The following is a 26,820-nucleotide window of genomic DNA, read 5'->3' on the forward strand; positions in this document are numbered from 1 at the left end:
GTTTCATTTGTTTCCTTTTCCACATGGAGGCACTGAGACCTATTTTAACACCTCTGCTGCAGTGACTTGGCACAGAGCAAGGATCTAACCTAGTATGTATATAATTGCTTTTAATTTGAGCTTGAACTTGTTTTGAGAGACGCTTTACTGATTTTTATATCAGAGATTTTACGTTCTGTGTCTAAGCTGAGGTGTTCTGGACTCAATTGCAATTATTGAGACCCAAAGAATGGAGGGGACTGCACCCTGTGTTTAACATAACTGAAATTGGCAGCCTTATCGGCTCAGAACAAACTTGCATCCAGAAACACTACGCAGTCAATGAACTACTTTTGAAGTGTAGTCACTGTTTTGTAGGCAAATGTGGCAGTAAGGCCCCATGAATGCCATTGAGATGAATGACCAGTCGATTTATTTTTGCTGGTGTTGGTTGAAGAGTAAATGTTGACTAGAACACTGGAGTCATTTTCCCCCCCCCCCCTTCAAATAGAGCGAAAGGATATTTTGCATCCACCTGAGCCGGCAGACAGGACCTCAGTTTAATGTCTTGCATGGAAGATAACCGCTCCAACAATGCAGCATTTGCTCAGCATTGCACTGGAGTGTCAGTTTAGATTATGTGCTCACGGCCTGGAGTGGGATTTGAACCTGACATTTCTGATTCAGAGCAAGAATGCTACCAGCTCACCCAAGGCAGGCAGTTAAAGTTGGGATTTGTTTCTTTTGTAGCCTCTGGTATTTATGCTATGGAGTGTATCCCACCAGTGGCAGCTGTACCCTGTCTTGTACTTTTGTAATGTAGGACAATTTATGATGCACCATGTTGTAAGTAGATTTACCTATTAACCACATGAGTTATTCAGATTGTTTTAATGTGGCTAGGTTCCATGATGATCCATAGTCCTGTGATATCAGTGTACAGAAGAATAGTTTTGAGGCGAGCTGCTGCAGATTGTCTTTTAAGTGCAAGGCGGATGCAGTGTGCAGCAGACTGTGTGTATTTTAATAATGGCAAGGAACTTCTTAATGGGTGCTATTAATGGAATTCTTGCAGGCCCAAAATTTAGTTTTGAAGGAAGGTAAGGTATTTTGGCTGGCTTTGGAGGTTAACTAGTTTTCATTGAAATCAAGATATAAATATCTCTAAAGCATATAGCAATGGATGCTGCCTAATCTCTCAAGAATTAACTGTCCATTTCCTTTGTTTTAATGTGGTTATAATGCTATGTTTTTGAGTTTCTATTTAAAAAAAAGTAATGGGCAATCTCTAACAGTTGTAGATTGCAGAGATTGTGTGTTGGAACTTGGGATAAATGGCATGAAGTTGGCAGCAATAAAGGAGAACATTACTTGCAAAGGGGTTGTATTTTCTGTGTGTTGCATGTCTCTTGATTTTCTCTCCATTTTTCCCCACCCAAATAAATCTTGTGTTGTCCACAGAATACGACTTAGAAGTCTCTCTTGCTACAATATTTGGTTTAATCTCTACCTGTAACAGCTTATTTGAATGGGATGGGATTCTTCATACAGGAATGAAGTGCTAGCCAAAATGCTAACTCGTATCTTTCACCTGTCTTTGTCTCTGGTTCCACTGGAATGCTTGCAGTACTCCTGACCTAAAATATCAACTGCTCATATTTGTGCAGAGGGTGCTGGTTGTGGATTACAACATTTTGCACTGGAAATACTTCCTTTCCCTCCTTCATGCAAATTATATTTTTTACATGAATAAATAGGCAAAAAGCCAATTTATTTGTGAGGATAAATTAAAAGTTTATGTATTTTTTTTTATATGCACAAGCTACTTGCATTTATATAGTACCCTAACTTTTAAAATTGCCCCAAAGTGTTGCACTGAGGTGTGACCAGGGCAAAAAAAGGATGCTGAGCCAAAGGATGAGATATTAGGTGGGGTGGCCAAAAGTTTGGTTGCTAATGTGGGTTGGGGAATTTTTAAAAGTGGAGAAGGTTTGGAAATTTGGGCTGGTTAATTGTTTGGGTTCAAATGTTTTTAAAAAGTTTATAGTTCAGATAAGTGTTTTGTATATTCCTGAAAAGGATTGCTAATATGGTTCCCTGTTGTTTGTCTCATTATTTCTGTAATAGAACAAATTTTTTAAATTAAAATAACTGCCTTAAAAACTTTGGGTATTGCCGTTATTTAAAAAAAAAAACTAGCACATGTTTTGGCCGTTGGTCATGAGACCATGTAATATGCTGTTGAGCTGCTATTGTATTTGTATTTTTTACTGAAAGGTAGCAACATTAATCATTCAATATGTTACATACCTAAATTGAATGTTCATTTTCTTAAATCAAATTTAAATCTTAGAATTTCATGGGGGTTTGCATTAGGTTAGAAGCTTAGTAAAATAGGCAAGTTTTTTTTTTTTTGTCTTTCACTAGTCAAAGGAACAGATAGGTGACCTGCATTTGTCTTTCGAGAATTGTCATTTAATAAGGTGACTGTTAGGAAATGAATATGACATGATACAGTCTTGTATTTGTTTTCTTTGCCTCCCAGTAGGGTTCTGATTAGTAAAGGGCTGAGATCTTGAACCTGCGACGAGAGGGTTGCTGGCATTGAATAACTCCACCACTCAGTGGCACAAAGCATTGAGGACACTTAATATGCTATCCAAATTTTAAATTTATATGAAATGGTATTTCAGGAACAGCATGAGCAGCAACTGTTATGTTGAGACAGGCAGAGTAATTAAGTTATTGCTGTGCTTGTTGGCGAATATGTACATACATACATACATACGCCCGCGTTAGGAGCAGGATTAGGCCACTTGGCCCTTCGAGCCTGCTCCGCCATTCAATAAGTTCATGGCTGAACCGATTACTCCACATTTCCACTTACCCCCGATAACCTTCCACCCCCTTGCTTATCAATTCAAAGACTCTGCTTCCACCGCCTTTTGAGGAAGAGAATTCCAAAGACTCACGACCCTCAGAGAAAGAAATTCTGCTCATCTCTGTCTTAAATGGGCAATCTCTTACTTTTAAACAGTTCTAGATTCTCCCACAAGGGGAAACATTCACCCTGTCAAGACCCCTCAGGATCTTGGATGTTTCAATCAAGTCGCCTCTTGTAAATTCCAGCGGATACAAGCCTAGCCTGTTCAATCTTTCCTCATAAGACAGCCCGCCCATTCCAGGTATTAGTCTGGTAAACCTTCTCTGAACTGCCTCCAACACATTTCCATCCTTCCTTAAATAAGGAGACCAGTACTGTACACAGTACTCCAGATGTGGCCTCACCAATGCCCTGGATAGTTGAAGCATAACCTCTCTACTTTTGTATTCAATTTCCCTCGCGATAAAGGATAACATTCTATTAGCTTTCCTAATTACGTGCTGTACTTGCATACTTACCTTTTGCGATTTATGCACTAGGACACCCAGATCCCTCTGCATCTCAGAGCTCTGCAATCTCTCACCATTTAGATAATTTAATTATTCTTTATTCTTCCTGCCAAAGTGGACAATTTCACACTTTTCCACATTATACTTCATTTGCCAGGTCTTTGCCCACTCACTTAACCTATCTATATCCCTTTGTAGACCCCTTATGTCCTCTTCACAATTTGCTTTCCTACCTATCTTTGTGTCATCAGCAAATTTAGCAATCATACCTTCGGTCCCTTTTATCTGAGTCATTTATATAAGTTGTAAAAAGGTAAGGTCAGAGCACAGATCCCTATGGCACACTGCTCGTTGCATCTTGCCAACCAGAAAATGACCCATTTATACCTATTCTGTTTCCTGTTAGCTAACCAATCTTCTCTCCATGCCAATATATTACCCCCTACACCATGAGCTTTCTTTTTTTCTGCAATAACCTTTTGAGGCTCCTTATCAATTGCCTTCTGGAAATCTAAGCACATCTGTTCCCCTTTATCGAGAGCACATGTAACTCCCTCAAAGAACTCCAATAAATTGGTTAAACATGGTTTCCCTTTCACAAAACCATATTGATTGATTACGTTGAATTTTTCTAAATGCCCTGCTGTAACGTCTTTAATAGTGGCTTGTGACATTTTCCCTAAGACATGTTGAGCTAACTGTTTTCTGTCTCCTTCCCTTTTTGAATAAAGAAGTTACATTCGCTGATTTCCAATCTAACGGAACCGTCCCCGAACCTAGGGAATTCTGGAAAATTAAAACTAACGCATCAACTATCTCACTAGCCTCTTCTTTTAACACCCTAGGATGAAGCCCATCAGGACCAGGGGAGTTGTCAGCTGGCAGCTCCAACAATTTGTTCAATACCACTTCCCTGGTGATAATTTTCTTGAGTTCCTCCCTCCCTTCCATTTCCTGACTTACAGCTAATACTGGGATGCTACTTGTATCCCCAATAGTGAAGACCGATGCGAAATATCTGTTCAGTTCATCTACCGTCTCCTTATTATCCATTAATTCCCCAGACTCATTTTCTTTAGGACCAATGCTCACTTTTTGTTAACTTTGAATAGATTGTGCATGAGGCAGGTGGCTTGTTCTTGGAACTTACTGTAGCCAGATCATGGTGATGGGAGAGTGATTGAAGTCACATATCCATGTAGTGGGAATAAATTTGTATAAGTAGACAAGGGGGTACTGTGTAAATGGGACACGAAGATTAAACTCTAGATGGATTTGTCAGCTTTTTTTCTCTATCTCTCTCTAGATGAATGAATTCCAGAACTATTGATGCAGGGCGAATCTCTTGAAAGTACTATTTCCGTTTCAATTTAAATTGCTTTTGCGTAGTTAAAACCTCATTGAAGTCTTCGTGTTAGAACCACATGACGCACAAGCCATGTGAGTAAGCTTCTGGGAGGAAATCCAAGTTTGTGGCAAACTCGTACTTGCTACCTTTAGGCTAAACTGCATTAATTGTATCTGTAGTTTTTTTAGTGGTGGTTTCTATCTTTTTTTCAGTGGAATCCTGGTTTTTGAATGATTTGTGTGTGGCCCAAATGAATTGCCTGTGTGCAATAGTTATAAATGTTTGTATATTTTCACTCGAAATTAGGGGACTGAGGGCTGACTAATGCCTTTACTTAATTTGCTGGAGGTCCCCAATACCTAGATTAAAATCTAAACTGGAGTGTCTACGGTGGTCTTTTGAACAGGGCTTCCCTGTAACAGTGAGTGAGAGCAGATATGCTAGAGTAGCAGCTGGTGGGGGTGGAAAGTGGGAGACGTGAGCACCTTCTGTGAATTTGCTTTACAGTGTGAGGTTTGATGTTTATAGTTTGGGCTGGGTTTGGTGCGAAGTAATCCCTACACAAAAAGTTAGTCTGATTACTTATGAGATGATGGATTTTGAGATCTGTATTGTGTAACAGATGTGCTCAAGGGGCTTGCCACCCAAGGTATTCGGTGCTACTATGTGAAGTGAACGGAGAAGCCCTATTTGCAAACAAAGTTTTTAATAAAGCAAACTTGAATATACACTTGATTATTTTTCCATGAAAATTTTGGAGTTTGAGGGTGTGAACTTTAGCTGGAAAAATTGAATTTGTTCTGAGTGTCACTTTTTGGTATGTGTTGATGGCTGTATCCCCATCCAGTCACATTGAGGGTACTGTACTAAAGCTACTGGGTAAAATTTTAATAGTCATGACAACTTCTATGCTTGAACAATGGGCGTAGCTTTCATGTAGATGTCAGCCGTGGCTCAGTGTTAGCACACTTGCCTCTGAGTCAGAAAGCCATAGGTTCAAGTCTTGGCTTGCACTTCACTGCAGTTCTGAGGGAGTGTTACACTGTTGGTAGTGTCATCCTATAGATGCGATAGTAAACTGATGCCCCATCTATCCTCAAGATCACATAAAAGATCCCATGGCACTATTTGAGCTGGGGAGTATGTAATGTAATGCATTGATCCCTCAACCAACATCACTAAAACAGGTATTCTGGTCTTTTACCACATTCCTGTTTGGGGAACTTGAGTGCATAATGACTGCAGAGTTTACCAATTTTACCACAATGAGCCAGTCGAGTCAAGTCTGCTCTGGAGTTGGTGATTCACCCCGATCAGACCTGTACTGTACCCGGCAGGAAGATCTCTGATAGTCTCGCGCTACTCAGGGATACGATCGCCTACGTACGGGACAGGAGGGTGGACACCTGCCTCATCAGCCTGGACCAGGAGAAGGCTTTTGACAGGATATCGCACACCTACATGATGGATGTGCTTTCCAAAATGGGGTTTGGGGAGGGAATCTGCAATTGGATCCAACTGCTCTACACAAACATCAGTAGCGCAGTGTCAATCAACGGGTGGGAATCTGAAAGTTTCCCGATCAAATCTGGAGTCAGACAGGGCTGTCCTCTGTCCCCGGTCTTGTTTGTTTGCTGTATTGAACCCTTTGCTGAGTCTATTAGGAAGGATGCGAGCATAAGAGGGGTGACAATCCCAGGCAGCGGAGGCACTCAGGTCAAAACCTCCCTGTACATGGATGACGTCGCCGTCTTCTGCTCGGATCCGCTGTCCGTGCGCAGACTGATGAGCATCTGCGACCAGTTCGAACTGGCCTCGGGAGCCAAAGTTAACCACGGCAAGAGCGAGGCCATGTTCTTTGGGAACTGGGCTGACCGATCCTTTGTCCCCTTCACCGTCAGGTCAGATTACCTGAAGGTGCTGGGGATATGGTTCGGAAGTGCCGGGGCGTGCACCAAAACATGGGAGGAGCGAGTAGCCAAGGTACGACAAAAGTTGGGCATGTGGGGGCAGCGATCTCTCTCCATTGTGGGTAAGAACCTGGTCATCAGGTGCGAGGCGCTCACGTTGTTGCTCTACGTGGCGCAGGTCTGGCCCATACCCCACTCCTGCGCCGTGGCAGTCACCCGAGCCATTTTCCGCTTCGTCTGGGGATCTAAAATGGACCGGGTCCGGAGGGACAGGATGTTCAAATCTCTGGACATGGGCGGGAAAAATGTACCCAACGTGGCCCTCATCCTGATGACCACCTTCGTGTGCGGCTGCATCAAGCTATGTGTAGATCCCCAGTACGCAAACTCCAAGTGTCACTACGTGCTGAGGTTCTATCTGTCCCCGGTGTTGCGAAGGATGGGCCTGGTCACATTGCCGCGGAACGCACCATGCAGTTGGGCCGTGCCGTACCACCTATCCTTCGTGGAGCAGTTTCTGCGGGAAAACACCTTTGACCACCGGTCCATCAGGCAGTGGTCTGCACGGAATGTCCTCAAGGCCCTACGGGAAAAGGAAACGGTGGATCCTGTCGGATGGTTCCCCGAGCAGACCGTCAGTCATTTGGCGGAATGCCTCATCACCAGAACTTTCAAACAAGCACCAAGACGTAGCTTGGCTGGTGGTGAGAAGGGCCCTCCCCGTCAGATCCTTCATGCACACCCGAAGTCTCGCCCCCTCCGCACAGTGCCCCCGCGTTGGCTGTGGTGGGGAAGAGACGGTCGCCCACCTCCTCCTGGAATGTGCCTTTGCAAAGCAGGTGTGGAAAGAGATGCAGTGGTTTTTGTCAAGGTTCATCCCAAGCAGCTCTGTAACACAGGAGTCTGTGCTCTACGGGCTGTTCCCAGGGAAGCACACCGAGACAAACATCAACTGCTGCTGGAGGACTATCAATTCGGTGAAAGACGCCCTTTGGTCTGCCCGAAACTTGCTGGTCTTCCAGCGCAAAGAGTTGTCCACCACCGAATGTTGCAGACTGGCACATTCCAAGGTCCAGGACTACGTGCTGAGGGACGCACTAAAGCTTGGGGCAGCCGCAGCAAAGGCTCAGTGGGGAAAGACCACAGTGTAAGGTTCCCCCACCAAGCTGGACTGAGGGGCTGGATCCATGGGAAACCCCTCGAACTGTATCGTTAATATTCTGAATTGCTGTAAATGTAAAACTGTAATTGACATGACAATTGTGAAAAGGAAGGGTTGGGAAGAAACTCATGACAGTATTGAAGGAAACTGATCTCCCTTGCAATGTTTGTATTTTTTGGTGCTGTTTGGAAACTGTTTGGCAATGTAATTTTTACAGATTTTTATGAATAAAGTATATTTTGGAAATAAAAAAAATGATTATGCTTCAAAAATAATATTTTGGCTGTGAAGTGCTTTGGGACATTGTGAAAGATGCTATATAAATCCAGCTTTAATTTTTTAAAGGAGGTTGTTTAGTCTATTCTACACTTGTGTAGAGATCAACTTTTTGTGTGGCCACTCAAAACAATTTAGGTGCGGAATTTGGTATAGGTGAATATCTACTTGTAATCAGTGGTTAGTACATGGGTGAGAAGGGCAAGTGACCATGCATTTGTTACACAGCCTGCAACTGAGAGTGATGTAAACAAGCTCAAGTAAATAGTTTTCTAGTGGGGTGATCTTTATCTGAACATCCCCAGCTTATCTTTTTATTAATCTTTACCAGGAGTGGAAACAAGTTTGTTTTCAGCATTCTTTTCAAATCTGTGGTGGTTGAGAAAACTTTTGGTCCACTTCAGAAATTTATATAGATTTCTGCTCAAATACAAAAAAACACAAGTATCGGAGTTCTTTGAGTAAGTAGCCTTCAAACAGGAAATTGTGACTCAGATACTGTAGTCTTTAATGTGTTGACTTGCAAAATAACATAACATTTTAGCAGTGACTTCCTGTTTTCAAATTTTAGCTGTAGTCTTGCATAGAGGATAGTGTACATAACCATCTATATTTCTATACTTGTTGGATTTTGACCAGAGTGTAGACTCCTTCATAATGTAGTCTGGCGCAGCACCCTGTAGTTGAACATCATCCCAGCATACCAGTATATTTGTGCACAGAGTTCTCCAGTAGTTTTTTTAGCTGTACAAATGCATTCCAAAGCAGCTAGAAAAGTATTAAATCTGCTGTTTACTTTGCCATAAATATCTGTAGTAAAAGCCAGGAGGTTGGTCCAGAGTACTTAATGGATTTTCTATTGTTTTAAAAGTTTAGTTGGAGTAAGCTTCTTGAAGTTGTAACATGGGAATAATTTCTTTTAATTGTGTTTTTCTTCTTCATATTTTCCCGCATCCCACCCAAAGGCATTGATTCCCTTACTAGGATATACAATTCTACAGATGCTTGTCACTCTGAAGGAATCCTGAGGGATATTTTGACTATTATTAAAACTCAGCTTGGAAAATTTTTCCAGACTGTGAAACTTAGGGCTGGAAAGAAGTTCTGTACTTTTCAGGCTTTTTTGCCATACATCAACAGAATGTCAAAGGCCTTTTTTGTTAACAGGATTGGGGGAAAGGGCAATGATAAGTAGATTGAGAAGAGAAGTTCGCAGTTGGCACTGAATTGACTTGAAGAGTGGGATACAGGTAGCCTGTAATTGAGCATTGAAATTGAATATTCAATTTTGGCATATAACTAAATCTCTAGAAATTAATTTTAGTTTAACTATAATTATTCGTAGTGAACTGTGTATGCAGTCTCAAATGAAACTCTTTAATCCCTTGTAAATAAGGACCATAATTGGGATTTTAATTTTATGATCAAAGCATTGTTATCTCTGCAACCATTTATTGTTACTGGGCTCAAAATTAAAGGCATCGTAGGAAGAATAACTGTCTAGTTAATCTGTACACTGCTCCTCTATAATAACTTTGAAATGCCTGTACATAAAGAACACTGACTTCATTTTTAAGCAGTTTATAATAAGTACAAGGAGCTTCTTGCATGTGGGAGTGTACAATGTAGTAAGCATGTGTTGGTTTTGGAATGTGTTAACTTGTGTTATACTATTGTCATTGATTCACAGTTGCAATAACTGGTCTTAATTGAGTCTGCCAGTACTAATTTTGAAGCCTGTGAACAGTACAACTCCTAGTTAATGTTGCAAGGAGCAAGTTGTACTTTTGAATGTTCCTTCATGACTCTGAGTCTATGCATTGAAGTCAATACAGTACTTTTAGCATACATCCTGAAGCTGCTTATTATTGAATTACTTGAATATCTTCTTCTGCATCTCTTTTTTTTCTTCTTCTTTCTATCCCACCACCATCACCTGTTAGTCATAGTACATCGTTGGAGATTCATCTTTTTCAGAAAAATTAAAACAAAACCACTGTGATGGAAGAAATTGAAGAATAGAGTACCTTGTTTGGTTATCTTGCAATCTTTGATCCTGTGTTATACTTTCCTAAACATTTTTGCATGCTCTTCCCATGGAACTCATTTCAGTTGGATAGAATATGGTGTTCTAGATCACTGTTCCCATGGCTGTGCTTAATGTGTTCTGTGGTAGTCTAATAGATATGTCAAAAATCACACATGATGTTTTTCTGCCCTCGAACTGGTGACCTGGCTGAGAATTGCTGAAACTTGTTGGTGGTTTCAGTGACTGGCAGTCCTGGAACTTGAACTTGTGCGCGTCTGGCTGCAAATCAAATGTGCCAAAATTTTGAAAGTTATCTTTACAATGGATTATACACTTGTTTCCTGTTATGACACAAACTGCTGTGGGCAGTTGATTCTTTAATAGCTTAACCTCTTGTTTTTCTGTTTCCCTCTAGGCTGACCTGCCTGGAATTAAATGGCGACGTTATTCGTGGCAAGGTCCTGTAGGGACACCGCTTGTTATCCCGGTAGCTGAAGACGATGCCATTCTCTGCAGTTTTAGCCGCTGCTTGAAGGCTAATGTACTTTGTGTGTGGCGAAGGGACATGACACCAGGCCACAGAGAGCTTTGGATTTTCTGGTGGGGTGAAGTGCCAAATTTTGCTGACCTCATTCACCATGAACTCAAAGGTGAGAATGAATCTAAAGTTTTTCAAGAAAAAGTTTGATTATCTTATCAACACCCTGATCAAATAGTTTGACAAGCCTCTCCATGGAAACTTGTATATAAAATAATGAGGTCCACAGTGATTGGTGCTGCATCCCAACAAAGGATTGGGTAAGGGACGGATGGAGCTGGCAAGATGAGGGTGGAGCAGAAGTGAGAGCAACTTGCAGTCATTTTTTGTTTTTCCAATTGATGCTTTTGGCCGTGGCAAATGGTCAAGATCGTTTGCCAGATATAGGTGGCTTCCCAGGGTGCGCAGGGATAGTTTAAGTGGTGGAAATTGTAATAAGATAAACATTTTTAAAAAGTCTCTGTCGAAGCTTTTTTTTCCCTTTGCTGAAGGACTTGCTCCAAAATAAGCAGATAATTTGGCAAATGGACTTTAAGCACCACCCTTGACTCCTGGTCCTCCCAATGCCTCAAATTTAAAATTCTTCTACTCCTGTTTAAATTCTTTCATAGCCTTGCTCCTCTCAATCTCTGTAACCTCCTCCAGCTGCCCCCACCCACTTTGACCACACCATGGCATCTGAACTCATTCCTCTGACTTTGGCCTAGCATGCACTCTCACTACCTTTTTATCATTTGGTGGTTGTGACTTAAGTCAATTAGGTACCATAATCTGGAGCTCCATCCCTTAATCCTTCCTCTTCTCCATCTCCTCCTCAGTCTTTTAACGGCCTCCTTAAAATCCACTACATTTGATCATCCCAGCTAATGTCGCCTCCTTTGGTTTGGTTTTTTATTACATCTCTTGGGAAGCTTCTTGAGATGTATTTTTACACGTCTGGTGCTATTTTTAAATTCAAGTTGTAGAATTATTTTCACTAGTAAGCCATATTACCTATTGGAATAAAATTAGTCTTATTACTCCTCCATGCAAAGATAAGGTTAATATTTTGCTAGTTTTTGTGGTATTCAGTGTATTTCAGCTTGTCTTGCAGCTTTAGCTCCTTAGTGGTCTGTAAGCAAGAAATATCTTTTAAGTAGTTTTTTTTGGTTCATGTCTTCCAAGGGAAGAGCATGAAGTAGAGGAAGAAGGATTTGTAGACTTGATTAGCTTTCTGACAGGCTGTGATTATGGTAAACCTTTATATCAGCCGATGGGGTGATGAGTCATACGGTTAGTGGGTTTTCTGTGCTGCGATAACTCTAATGTGATTGGTCGGGGGGAAAACACCCAGACCCACACCCAAGTGAATATTCTGGATGCCTACTCACAATTCAGAGCTGGCACACTGGTCTTTGCACCTGTCTAGTTCGAGCCCTGCAAGCGTGCTCTCAGACTGTGAGGTTATTACATTACTGAGATGTGTTATGATAACTTCATTATCTAATGGAATCACACTACCTGTTTTACAAATGCGAATAGCCATGGTTAAATTGTTTTGTATTCTGAACATCTGATTTACTCGAATGATGTTGTGCAGAAAGAGTATGAGATTTTTCAGCACTTCTTTAATGGGGTGGGGGGGGGGGGTGGATTTTGTTGGTCATTGTCCTTTATCTTAATATTGGACTTCAGCCACATGCCCTCATGAGCATGTTTCAAGTTAAATCTGTTGCTGCTTTCCTTGATAGTTCATTTACTGCATAAATGAATCTAAAAGTAGGTTCGCTACTAAAATTGGAAAATCCGGGGTTGGTTGGGGGAGGATAGAAGATGGAAGAAATTTATAACTGGTTTTTAGCACCTATAAGCAGACAATGTATGGTGTTTTCAGTGTGTTGGATAGGTTCTGATGAAGGGTAGATGCCCAAAATGTCAGTTATTTTTATTTCTCTTTACAGATGCTGAATGACCTATATATTTCTAGTATTTTTTTGATTGTGCACTTGCAATTCTTTTTCCTCAAATTTCCTAAGTTGTTTCAAGACATAGAGTAATTCCTGTTGCACGGATGTAATTGCATTAAAAGCAGTTCAGAGAAGGTTCACCTGACTGATTCTAGGGATGGAAACAGTCGAGAAGGGGTTATCTTGTAAAGAAAGGTTGGACAGATTGGGCCTGTATCCATTAGAGTTTAGAAGAATGAGAAATGATCTTACTGAGGGGACTTGACCGGGTGGATGCTGAGAGGATGTTTCCCCTTGTGGGAGAGACTAGAACTAGGGGACGCAGCTTAAAAATAAGGGCTCTCCCATTTCAGACTGAGATGAGGAGGAATTTTTTCTGCGCGTCATTAGTCTGTGGAATTCTCTTCCCCAGAAAACAGTGGAGGCAGGGTCATTGAATATTTTTAAGGCTGACTTAGATTCTTGACAAGCGAGTCAAAGGGTAGAGGGGGTTGACAGGAAAGTGGAGTGGAGGCCACAATCAGATCAGCCATCATCATATCAACTAACGGAGCAGGCTCGGGGCCGAATGGTCTACTCCTGCTCTTTGTTCGTATGTACGTACGCATTGCCACCTGCAGGCAGCATGGATCTTGCTCAGTTAATCATTTTATGAGCAATTTCTGGTAAGTTAGAGGTCTGACCCAGGGACACTGCTCAACTATCTGTGTTTGAAAAGCATGCTGACTGTAAAACCTCCGCTGCAGTCCGAGTTATGATCTTCTGCTCCACGCAGGGCAAGCGTTAAATGTGGTATCTTAAAATTCTGTACTACCAAGTACTCTTGATGCATTTTCCCTTTGTAGAATCTTCTAATGCAATACTTTCCATCAGTATCTCCTTTTTTAAATATAGTTAAATTAATTTAGTCAGCTTCTGTGTTGGTGATCTCATCCGGCACTATCTATTGGCTTTCAGGAATTGCTGAGAAACAGTGATGGAGCTGAATTAGCTCAGACAGCTGAAGCGTTATGTTAATTACTTTATCTTTGATCAGAGATTGTCTTCAGTGTGAAAGATCGAAACTAGGGTTGTTACAGTGCCCTGTAAGACGGTACAGTGACATCAGAGCTTATCTGGAAAAAAAATTTAGGTTAAAGTAAAAGGATGTAAATGGCTTTTTCAGCAGGATGCTGTTGATCACCAGTTGGGGACAGACATTTGATCTGTAGTTGTAATCTTTTTCTTACTTTGATTAACCCTGATTAACTTATTTTGGTTGCAGTATGCAAGTTCATGTGTGACTAGACATATTGGGGCTGCTTGTTACATATTCACTTAAAAAATACAATTCTTTACTTAACAATTTCCTTGAGGAATCCTTAATCTTGAAGTTGATACTGGGAGAAATGTGTGTTTTTAAATGGAACTTGTACTGTAAGGACAAGTCCTCAGTTCAGAGTCATTGTTAATGAAGCAAAGCTTAAATATTTTTGTGTCCCAATAATACAGTAAAGTTCACTATCAATTTCTTTTGAAACATCATGTGCATTTCTTTTTGTAATGTTTGTTATAATTTATACTCCTGCTTCCTTGAAAGTTTGAACTTAAGCATATTGTTCTCAGTGGCAGCTTGTAGCATGGTGTAATAGGCCATGGTACGTCATCTAATTTCTTGACATGAGCAACTCTCTGTCGGAGAGGTTGAACCCAGGTCTTGCTTGAAGGGGTGGAAAATCTGGGAGTGGAAAAAAAAAACTTCTCCGGGCACACACACACTCTTCCTAGCAGCTGGCATTAGTAGAGATCTGGGAGCAGATTGCTTATCTGTCTGCCCTCTTGGTAGTAATTGGTATAAAGTGGGGGTAAGATTTGTTTACAAGGAGGGAGATTTGACGTGAACACAAACACCAAAGAAGTTCGGGCTCGAGCAGCCATGTCGAGCAGAGAACCCAGAAGAATTAATCCAGATTGCTGTTGACTTTTTTTTTCCCGATTCTCCTCTGTCTCCTCTTGCCTGCCCTTCCCCCCTCCCCGGCCAATCCCCAGAAGAACTGTCTCTGGTTTTTCCTGTCACCAGTCTCTGTCTTCACGTTGTTACCTTTAAACATTTATGGGTAAATTTCCTGCTTTGCAAAATGCCAGAGTGTATTTTGAGGAATTGAGCACCTACTGTCCATGATTTTCCATCCTTTGAAATGAGTACACCGAAATGGCAAGCTGTAGAAATTAATTTCCCGAAATGTGCCAAGAGCACAAGACTGAAAATTTAGCTGTTGGATCGATGTGTTTAATTTATACTGTCTTCAAATAAGAAATGTCCATAAAACAGAAAATTACATTATAATCAATTTCCTACAGTTGCCATATTTTAATAAAAATCCCTTAAGCCTCAAGTGATTCAGACTAAAAATATTTATTCAAAAAAGGAGGGAGACAGAAAGCAGGAAACCACAGGCCAGTTAGCTTAACATCTGTCTTAGGGAAAATGTTAGAAGCTATTATTAAAGACATTGTAGCAGGGCACTTAGTAAAATTCAAGGTAATCGGGCAGAGTCAACATGGTTTTGTGAAAGGGAAATCATGTTTAACCAATTTATTGGAGTTCTTTGAGGGAGTTACATGTGCTGTGGATGAAGGGGAACGGATGGATGGATGTTTTGTACTTAGATTTCCAGAAGGCATTTGATAAGGTGCCACATTAAAAGTTGTTGCAAAAAATAAAAGCTCATGGTGTAGGGGTAACATTGGCTGGCTAACAGGAAACAGTAGGCATAAATGGATCATTTTCTGGTTGGCAAGATCTAACGAGTGGTATGCCACAGGGATCTGTGCTGGGGCCTCCACTTTTTACAATTTATAGAAATTACTTTGATGAAGGGAACGAAGGTATGATTGCTAAATTTGCTGATGAAACAGAGGTAGGAAATCAAGTTGTGAAGAGGACATAAGGGGTCTACAAAGGGATATAGATAGGTTAAGTGAATGGGTGAAGATCTGGCAAATGGAGTATTATGTGGAAAACGTGAAATTCTCCATTTTGGCAGGGAGAATAAAGCATATTATCTAAATGGTGAGAGATTGCAGAGCTCTGAGATGCAGAGGGATCTGGGTGTCCTAGTGCAAGAATCGCAAAAGGTTAGTATGTAGGTACAGCATGTAATTAGGAAAGCTAATAGAATGTTATCCTTTATCGCGAGGGGAATTGAATACAAAAGTAGAGAGGTGATGCTTCAGCTATCCAGGGCTTTGGTGAGGCCACATCTGGAGTACTGTGTACAGTACTGGTCTCCTTATTTAAGGAAGGATGGAAATGTGTTGGAGGCAGTTCAGAGAAGGTTTACTAGACTAATACCTGGAATGGGCGGGCTGTCTTATGAGGAAAGATTGAACAGGCTAGGCTTTTATCCGCTGGAGTTTAGAAGAGTAAGAGGTGACTTGATTGAAACAGGTAAAACCCTGAGGGGTCTTGACAGGGTGGATGTGGAAAGGATGTTTTCCCTTGTGGGAGAATGTAGAACTAGGGGTCACTGTTTAAAAATAAGGGGTTGCCCATTTGAGGCTGAGAAATTTTTTCTCTGAGGGTCGTGAGTCTTTGGAATTCTCTTCCTCAAAAGGCGGTGAAAGCAGAGTCTTCTGAATATTTTTAAGGCAGAGTTAGATGGATTCTTGATTAGCAAGGAGGTGAAAGGTTATCGGGGGTAGGTGGGAATGTGGAGTATTCAGTTCAGCCATGAACTTATTGAATGGCGGAGCAGGCTCGAGGAGTCGAGTGACCTACTCCTAATTCATATGTTTGTATGTATTTGGAACTAAATTTTCTACAAAATTGAATTAGCAAGTGATGCCCATATATTGCCCACTCATTTTATGGGTTTCACAGCATAATTGATTGTAAAATTCCCAGGGCGCTATTTTTAATAAAGCTGGAATTTGACTTATTTGGTGGCGCTGATGTTAGCTCCTACGTAGCTAAATACTGCACCCCTACATGGTATAAGCACTGCTATTACTGTGACCGACATTACAGAATATTTACTAGTGTTCTAAGTATGGTATGAACAGTCTGTAGACTCATGCTGTTCATAAGTATTGCATTTTAACTATCTTGCTTCTATATATTTATTCTGTAAGTAAATAGTGACTGATTTTAGCTTGTTCATTCTGGTCTGATGGCATGATATTTTCTGCTTTGGAGAATATTGCATCCTGCATAATCTGTAGTTGGATAACTGTTGATTCTAGTTGTGTCACGTGGGATAATAAAAGGATGAAGATTTTTGTATCATCAGAAGCTCTGCTTTGGAAATTGTTGGGAACACAAGACAATAATGGTAGGTTGAGGTGGGAGGTGAAGAAGCCCGAATTGCAACTCGAGGGTCTTGGAACAACCTGAAGCATTTTGATAACTGGGTGCAATTTCATTATTCTCCTCCTTTTAGAAATGAATGCTTTTTATGGGCCAAATTTATAGTAGAAATTGATAATTCAATCTGTTGAACGTGAATGCCCACTGTCCGAGAGCTAAGTGTGCATTTCTACTGATTAATACTTCCAATAAACATTGTACTAATGGCACCAAAAATTAGTATTTAAAATGTGTTCCTTTTTCCTCATACTTTTGGACCTTTCTCATTTAAACTTGTTGGGACCAACTTGTCTGTAGACAAACTGCAGTTTCACAGTTTAATTTGGCTAAAGCTTGTTCCACGTTAGATTCTTCTATTGTTTGTTTTTCCAGAGCTCTGACTCAAAATTGCAGCTTGGAAAGCTAAATCATCCCCTTATCCCAAACCTTTGTTTTTGTACACAATCGTTGGGTGAGGCTATTTATAAGTTCAAAGTGGCCCGTGAGCAACTTCCACCTGTCATGAAAGGCTGAATGCTTAAAATGTATCTAGAGTCTTTTTCTTTATGGGCCATGCAGAGCATGAACTTCATGCAAAAACACCCAATTTAGATCAGACTTGTGGAGCTGAGTAGTGCAAGTTTCAAAATTGTGTAACTTTACATCAGTTAAATGAATGCTCAACCTACATTTCAACTCTAAACACTTTTTTTATTTATTTCTTCCCAAGCCCACAATAAGTTTTGCTATCTGGTAAAACAGATGGACCAATACATTTATCCTCAAATACATGGCATGCTGTGCACTTTGCTGAAATTGGGTGCTTCCTCATTGACTTCTATACTGGTCTAAAAGTGTTAGGTTCTTGAGATTTGTGGAGCTGCTTTGAGATGCTTCCCGTTGATCTTGTCAGAACTGCTGTGGTGTGAAGGTGACCTGGGGTGCCTTTGGGATGATAATTACACACTACTTTAGCTTTTTTTTATTAGCCCAGATGTTGTTCTTGTGTTGCATTTTGAGGTACATTTTTTGAGGTAGTGTAGAAGGATATGTGAATTAGATGTTGAAACAACTATAATTGCAAAATCAGGGAAAAGTACTGATATTCTCTCTCTTCATTGTCAATTGACAACATGTTTTGAGTAAACTGATGTTTGTTTTTGGAACTTGCTTACACATGATTGGCATTTCCTTGTTTTTCAGTTGACTCTTGCACTAATTAATATTTCTACCAATACATGTGATTCATTCATGCAGGTAATATAATGGAATAAGGCCTTCTGTGATAGTCTGCTTCCTGTTCAGACATTCATTGGCTTTATCAACCATGATACTTAGCAATGTGTAAAATTCCAATTAAGTGAATAGAAGATTCATGCATTTTGTGGGGAAAAGCTAGGTAAAAATTACTAAGATTGGCATGTGTCTGCAACATTGTTGCCATCAGTGATGTGTAATGGTTGTGACTTTTTCTTTGTATTTTGCCAAATTAAACTGGAAAAACATCCCTGAGTGCAACTGCAGGTCTTGGCTGAAACTTTCTGCCTGGCAAGACCATATTGAACTTGTACTAATGAAAAGTAATGGTGAAAGTGCTCTTTAAAGTATTAAAGTACATGTATTAGTTTTTTAAAAAAACACTTAAAACAGACTTCAATCTTGTACTGATGGTCGGCATCCTTCCATCTGTGAAAGATGATGGGAATGTAGCCTCAACTAGGCTGAGGTCAGATGAAATCTGCTGCACTTCTTTTGATGGCTAAACAAGCTGATTCTGCAGAGGCAAAGTCTGCCACACATGAAGTTGCCCCATGCCGGTGGTGTGGGACGATCTCTGCTGACACCTTTTTCACACGGCTGGCATTGGCTTTGGAGCTTCTGAACTGCCATCTCTGCATGATGGCGAATTCCTGCCCACAGCTGCTGTTACCATTTGTATCAGTCGTCAACTAGAGTTTCTCGCTTGTCGTGATTGATGAGAGCATGCATTCTCTTTTGACAGCACCCTTGATTTCAGAGCTTTGGGCACCCAGTTGGTCTCTTGGCATGGGCTACCTCCCTATACAACATATCGTCCGGGATGTAGCCATCTTGCATCCTGTCCACATGCGACTGGGAGAATTCCATCTCCGCGCATCTGTTCTGATGATGCAGCCTTCCACAGCAGCGCTTCTGACATGTCTTCCTTTTCCTCAACTGAGGATTCACCCCCCCCCCCACACTGTGGTTAGCAGGGGCCTCATTTCCTGCACTTCTGCCCACACCCTTTCCCCTCCCTCCCAGAACCATGACAGGGTTCCCCTTGTCCTCACTTTCCACCCCACCAGCCTCCACATCCAAAGGATCATCCTCCGCCATTTCCGCTACCTCCAGCGTGATGCCACCACCAGACACATCTTCCCTTCCCCTCCCGTCAGCATTCCGAAGGGATTGTTCCATCCGCGACACCCTGGTCCACTCTTCCATCACCCCCAACACCTTGTCCCCTTCCCACAGCACCGTCCCATGCAATTGCAGGAGGTGTAATACCTGCCCTTTTACCTCCTCTCTCCGCACCATCCAAGGCCCCAAACACTCCTTTTAGGTGAAGCAGGGGTTTACTTTTACTTCCTTCAATTTAGTATACTGTATTCGCTGGTCACAATGCGGTTGCCTCTACATTGGGGAGACCAAACGCAGATAGGATGACTGCTTTTGCGGATTTCCTCCACTCAGTCCGAAAGTATGACCCCAAGCTTCTGGTTTCTTGCCATTTCAACGACCCCCCCCCCCTCTGCTCTCATAACCACATTTCTGTCCTTGGCTTGCTGCAGCGTTCCAGTGAACATCAATGCAAGCTCAAGGAGCAGCACCTGATCTTTCGATTAGGCACTCTACAGCCACGCGGACTCCACCTGATTTCAACAATTTCAGAGTATGACTGGCCTTTTTTATATTAAATTTTTATTTTTTAACCATGCCTGTTTTTTCATGTGGACAGAGTTGCTCATTACTCTTGCCATTAACACACTCTGGACTAATGCTTTATCTTTCACCACAAGCATTAACACACACTTTGCCTTTGTCCCATGACAGCTTTGTTATTTAATCTCTCCTGCCCTCTGACCTATCACGCACCTTTCCTTTTGTTCTTTTGCCACCAAACTCCACCCCCACCCCTCGCCCCCTGCCTTAGCTTGTGTCAGGCAAACCCCACCTGCCAAGACTGAGGCACACATTATTTTGCCACATGAACATTAAAACTTAAAATTGCAAAACTTGACCGGAAAGAAATTTCCATGGTAACAGACAATGTTGAAACAATGGGAATCCAGCAGTTGCTTCCCCAATACACAGAAGTGGTCAGACCAGTTTTAGTCACATGACTAGCTGTTGCAGAGTTTTGAACTCCCAACAAAAGGAATTGCCAGACAAAGCCATGGTCTCGTGGCGTAAACACCTCTCTTGGAACTGAAGCAAGAATTGCAGCCTCTTCTGTCTGCCTTTATCTCTTCGCATGGAACTGAATCTTGTGAAAACACGTGAAGCTAAAAGAGAGAAAGATTTCCTACGTGAACAAGATTTAAGACTAATACTGGACCCCAACGAACCACAAGACCATATCTTAAATCAAGGACTACAGCAAGTTCAAAACAGTGACCAGATGTTGCCTCAAGCTGTTCTAGTTATCTTTTCTTTATTCCTATCTGCATGTTTATATTGCGTGGGCATGCAAAGGGGAGCTCAAAACGTAGCGTGTTTATTTAAAAAAAACCCTGTTGCAATAAGACCAGGTAAAGACAGCAAAAAACCCTTAGTCATTGCTCGCCTGGTCGTAACACTAGCTTAAAACCTAATTATTTTCTAATCTTTGCCAATTCTGATGTAAAGTCACAGACCTGAAACGTTAATTCTGCTTCTCTCTCCAGAGATGCTGCCTGACCTGCTGAGTATTTCCAGCACTTTGTTTTTATTGCAGATTTCCAGCATCTGCAGTATTTTGCTTTTATTTTAATTAATCCTGTTGGTACCAATATGCAGTATATCCATTATTAATGCCAAAATTAAGTAAATTTGGGTACAAAAACATTTTTTTATTATATATGTGGGTGATCTGCTCCCAGATCAGTCAGTAACAAAAAAAAGTTGCAATGTGTCATTTTAAAGTTCTTTTGTTTTGTATTTCTGCTGGAACTGCAGGAGAGCATCTGTGATGCCAGTCCTAGGTTGGCCAGTAGAAAGCATTCCAACTGTTGCCCTTGAACCCATAAAATTGTGAGGTGAGTCTCAGGTGCTGATGCAGGTGTGGAATTTGACTTGTTTTACGGTTGTATTATAAAATTGATGTATTACTGTGCTGCTGACACTGGCCTTCACACTTGCTACAGAAGTACAATTTAAACTTGCTGTTTACCAGCATGTAATGCTCCCTGAACATCTGTTAATAGCACTTTGGAATGCTAGCCATTCCAACTGTGATATGCCTTGTGTCTTGTAAAATCACACACAAGATTATTGTATTTGGTCTTGGAAAACCAAAAGACATTTTTAAACTATCAAATGTTTCGCTGCCAACTTGCAGAAGGTTTTAAAAAGTTCTCCCTGATGCCAGCAGTTTTTTGTGATGGGAAGCAATCACTGCCATATTTTAACTTTTTTTTAAACTAACTACAATGCTTGTAGCAACATTTAAACAATTAAGTACCTTGCTTCACATTGCCAGGTTTGCAGTTTTAGTTCGAAAAATAACCACTCCTGATGCACAACTGATTTAACTGTTTAGGGTTGCAGTTCCACAATCGTGTTCATTTTGGATTTATGTAAAATGGAGGATTGAATAAATTTTGGTTTGGGGTGTGGGGAGGGTGATGGTGGGAGAGGAGATTGTGAAATGTCCACAATACAATTATGCTTAGAAAATTTAATAATTGAAATGTGTTGACTGCACTTTTCTCAGTATATCCATGCGTGAAAAACACCACTTACCAAGATCAAGTCGGGAGATGTTCATTAATTAGTAACGTGCAGTCAGATAATGCTATCAGACTATTACTTTGGGGAGTAAAGGGATGATTTTGCTCTGCTTAATGACCTCTGTTGTAAGCATCCTTCTGTGCATTATAAACGCTGCACTGGTCAAAAGAAATTAATCGGTGGAATTAATGGGTAAGTATTACTGTAATTACTGGTATATAAACTTGCACACTGCTTTGAGATTCACTGGGCCATTTTCAAATTTTCATATTGATTGTTTATTGGCAGTTTGGGTAGTTGGATTGTTGAACAATTGACTCAAAGGTTTGAACTTTGATGCCCAGTGTTGGCTACAATCCAAGTTTAACTACTGTTGAGTGTGTTTCTTCAATGCTAATTATTGCCTCTAGATAGAACACTATGGATGTTTCTCATGAGGTTAGTAGAACCCAATTCTCTGGGGTGTGGAGACTAATTGCAACATCCCAACTGGGGATTGGGCCTAAGACTTTCCTGGTCTGTGTGGCTCAGCTTCTTGCCAGATAAACCTGCTGAGCCTTGAAGGACCTGGGCATTGTACTTGTTTGTTTAAATGGAGGAAGTTTCTTTTTCATTTACTTGGAAAATATACTTTCACTTACACTAACACTGTAGTCTGCAACCTTTTTTAACTTGAAGTGCCTTTTTAAAAAAAAAATTGTGGCTCCCAATAGTTCGTTCTTTAGACAAGATGAAAATTCAGCGTTTCTAACCCAAATACGTGGCAAATTGCCAAGCATCTTTGGTAGACTGCATAATTTGCATATTGAATACTTCAACACATTTTATTTATCAAAATTAAAACAACTAACTCTGAATTATTGTGTTTTTTGACTTACTATAATTTTTGTCAGTAACGTCATCTTTAAAACAAACTTTAGTCTAATTCTGTGCATCTTGAGATTATTTTTTTCAAATATTTCCTGTGATTTTTAAAAATAAAAGCTTCTGTAATAGCACATTCAGAATAATTTATCATCTCCGCTATATTAGAAACAATAACAGTCGCAACCATAAAACTTATTCCTTGAATCAAAGGCATAATCTATAACCATGGTGTAGCTATACCACTTGAACAGGTTTATTTGGAGAATGATTATGGTTTTCGTTGAAATCATTTGAAACTATAAAGTGTACCCACAATAAAAACGCAGCTCTTTGCTTTTCTTTGACATTTTTAGGCTTTTAACATGTTAATGTGATCCAACTGGAAAAGATTGGGAGCCGCAAATGAGATGTTAGAGCTGCATGCGGTTCTGGAGCTGTAGGTGGTAGACCCCTGCACGCACCAATTGAATCTCCCAGTTGTGACCTAACATTGCCTTGTACAAATTTATCACTGCTACTTAACTTGCCCTTTTATTATTTATAAAACTCAAATGGAATGGCAATAAGGGGACCTTGTATTTTTAGTGACAGTGCTGTTTTAAGTCAACCAAGAGTTGTGGTCTCTGTGGAGTGAGTTGTCAGTATCCTGTCCCAAATGCAGTTTGTTGACGAGATGATTCTAGTTAGACAAACGGTGAACAGCTTTTCGTTGCTCTGTGCTGCATGATTTTAGTAAGTCAAACTCTTCCAGTACATGGGGCTCCCCCTTTTGCCTCTTGCCAATTGCCACCTAATTGAGTAACTGAACTGTACCCCTAATGGGGAGAATGTGTGCATTCCATAGAGAGGAAAATGTTGCTCGTGTGGATGTCTGAGTAGTGTGGTTTGGAAACAAACTTGGTGAAAGGTATCCACATATCTGAATATATTTAAAAAAAAACACTCTGTTCAAATCTGCTGATAGTTTACTTTCCCACCGAACTTTCTGAAGAGGCCACAGTTTGCAAAGGGTTATAAATGGGTTGAACGGGCAAGAAGGTGGCGGATGGAGTATAATGTGGGGAAATATGTGATTCACTTTGGTAGGAAGAATACAATAACTTGTATTTTATATAGCACCTTCAATGTAATAAAATATCCCAAGGCATTTCAAAGGAGTGTTGGAAAGCAAAATTTGACACCAAAGTAGGGCAGATGACCAAAAGTTTGGTCAAAGATGTGGGTTTTAAGGAGCATCTTTAAGGAGGAGAGAGGTAGAGTGGCAGTGAGGTTTTGAAGTGAGTTCCAGAACTTGGGGCCTTGCCATCTGAAGGCACAACCACCAGTAGTGGGGCAATTAAAGTCAGGGATGCTCAAAAAGCCAGAATTAGGAGTGCTGATGCATTGGAGGGTTGTGGGGCTAGAGAAGATTAGAGATAGGGAGGAAAGGGAGAATTAAGAACTATTACACCAGTGTACCAACTGGAGTGAATTGTTGTAGAAGGACACCAGTCTTGCACCTGTTTCGTGATGTGTTCTAGCTAGGTTGTGGGTAAGGCAGCAAGCGAACGGCCGTCATCCATTTCCTTCAGGCACCTGAATAATCCTGGATTACTCTTGTGGATGTCTTGGGAGTCAGTATAGAGCTTCCTTGGCTGAACAGTGGGATCAAGGATTCTTTGCTCTTCTAGAGGTGAAACGGATGGGGTGAAGAGAGGGGCAAAACGCAATGGCAAGAAAAGTAGTCTTGTTTACCCACTCAAAAACAGATACGAGGTTGCAAGCTACCATCACGTTATGAAGTACAAAAGTAAATCTTGAATGTTTAATCAAAATTATGCAGTACGTGCCAAGTTTAAAAGGACGTTTACTTTGGAAGACTGGTGAAGTTATGCAGGTAGATTATCCTAGTCCCAGCACTTCAAATCTTTGTTATGACGTTGGCATGACAGTATTTATCAAGCTTATGAAGTTGTATCAAAATTGATGAGTTTAAATTTGTTCCGGCTTTAAATGAGTAGCTAATTTGTGTAACTTTCAAAAATAAATTGGTCTGTTGATGTTTGCCAAGTGTGTAAAATAAAAGGTGAAGTTGATGTAATTTCACTTTTTTGTCACCATCTTTACTTTTGCAAAATGTATGACAGCTGTGAGGTGTATTATATGATTGGTCACTGCACAACTACTGTTTTTCTCCAGTTAAATTTTGGAAGCAGGAGTAGAACAAAGGACACAAGCAATACTCAAAGCCCTCCTTTTTCTTCTGCTCATTGCTACTGTTGCCCTTGTTTGCTTAAACTCTTATCTGTTAATACCACAAATCTGCCTAATTTGCATAATACTATGTGCAACTGTGTATACATCTAATTTGCAGGAATATGAAGTAAATCTACCCTTTTCATTACATTTTCTTCTACCAAATTTTAAAAATTAAATTTGCCCATGTTAATGAGATACTAAATGGTCCCACTGTTGCTGACATGTATTTTTCAGTCCTGTCTTTTTCAAATGGTATTGTGCCAGGATCTTTGTGGTATCCTCTGCAAATTTTACCAGATTATTTTAACACCTAACAATGCACTCTGTGCATTAAATGCATATCCTGCTGTTGGCTGTGCATTTAGAGAGTTTGAAAATAGTTGCTGCTGATCTATGTCTGAAATTCCTGCCAGACAGCCTGTCAAATCTCTAAAATGAAGACTTGGATTGATGAGGGCTCGCAAATCCATGTGCAGCATATGTATCTATGCCTCCTAAAAGAAAAATCTATCTGCTACCCTTTTGGCTGGTTAAAATGTATCCTGCCAACATTTTGAATGGTCTAAATGTAGAGTATGCCATGTTTAAGCAGTAATTTTATAAAGGAAACACCATCTTCTTGGAATTCTATCTCAAATTAAACAAAATCACATTTAGGACCTTCAAACCACTTTTGGAAGGCTGGCTGTGGCTTAGTATAAATGATATGGGAGCGGGGGGTGGGGGGGGGGGGGGGCGGTGGTGGTGGTATTGTAATTATTGCAATCAACCCTATTTTGCATACACCTTGTGTTTTCCAATGTTGTCATTCAGATTCTGACATTTAACTGTTTGGTATACTACTATAATTAAAATCTGACTTGCAATTGTTAAACAAAAAATCAGGAAGCATTTTGAATTTAGAAAATTCAGGAAGTGTAATGGTAGGTGCCATGTATTCCTATGAGGGAGGTTCTGATTTACTTTTGGCAGCAAGTTTTGGTTATGTTTAGAAAGATGTAAATCTCTAACGAAGGATAGTTTGTGTATCTGTGGAAATTTTTAAATAGGCAAGTAGTTTATGCTTAACCTTGATCCTTTTGAGAATTGTAATTTCATTTTTGCACCTCCTGCTTTGCAAAGAAGAATCCAAAGAAAATATTTTCTATTGCAAACACTTGCTGAATTTTATTTTAATCACAGTTCAGCAATTATTGTAACTTTATTGTAGCAAGTGCAAAATATTAACATGTTAGGATTTCTGTAGAGTGTAATAGGGTACAAGATTTACTTTATGATGCAATATCCCGTTGAGTAATGGAAAATGGAGGATGTGAAAGAGGGGGTACCAGTGTAAAAACTATAGACCAAGCCTGTAATTCTGCAGGAAGCCAAAGAAAATGTGGCAGGAGAATATAGATTCTGCATTCGGCTGCCAGCAATGCAGACCATCTGTTTGGCTACTGTAGATGAAGGATATGTTGCAGAAAACACAGAAGCTGCTTAATGAGTGTCCAACACCAAGTAGACAACAGGGTGTTTTGAGGGAACCCTTCACAAGGAAGTAGTTCTGTGATTTTTAGCTGGTTGGGTGGCACATAGTTCACTTCGTTTTCCTTGAATTTTTTTTTGTTGCAACCTCCGGCAGTTCAGGTGCTGTGGGTTGGACTTGCTCCTGTTAACTGCGTTTGCTGACTATGAACACTTTCCAAATGTTTTTGGAATCTACAATAAGCAAATAGTCATGGTGGGAGCTGAAAACAACAGTCTCCCAGGCACACTTTGAAAATTAGGTTGGAGGGGAAACTTACCATGTTTTTTCAACCACCTGAACCAGTAGAGGTCCTGGTTCTAGGCTGTTCTTCCAAGTATGTC

The 26,820-nt window shown here is 40.6% G+C and overlaps 1 protein-coding gene across 2 annotated transcripts in view; it reads left to right on the forward strand.

The window, feature by feature from the left end:
* med13a (mediator complex subunit 13a) overlaps positions 1-26,820 on the forward strand; it is a 178,956-nt gene that overhangs the window by 8,838 nt on the left and 143,298 nt on the right. For both annotated transcript variants that reach the window (XM_068010720.1, XM_068010721.1), the window contains exon 2: positions 10,513-10,747. In XM_068010720.1, the coding sequence (XP_067866821.1) occupies positions 10,513-10,747 (235 nt within the window). The remainder of the gene's footprint in view (positions 1-10,512; positions 10,748-26,820) is intronic.

Source organism: Heterodontus francisci, chromosome 30 (assembly GCF_036365525.1).
Source record: "Heterodontus francisci isolate sHetFra1 chromosome 30, sHetFra1.hap1, whole genome shotgun sequence".
Taxonomy (NCBI): domain Eukaryota; kingdom Metazoa; phylum Chordata; class Chondrichthyes; order Heterodontiformes; family Heterodontidae; genus Heterodontus; species Heterodontus francisci.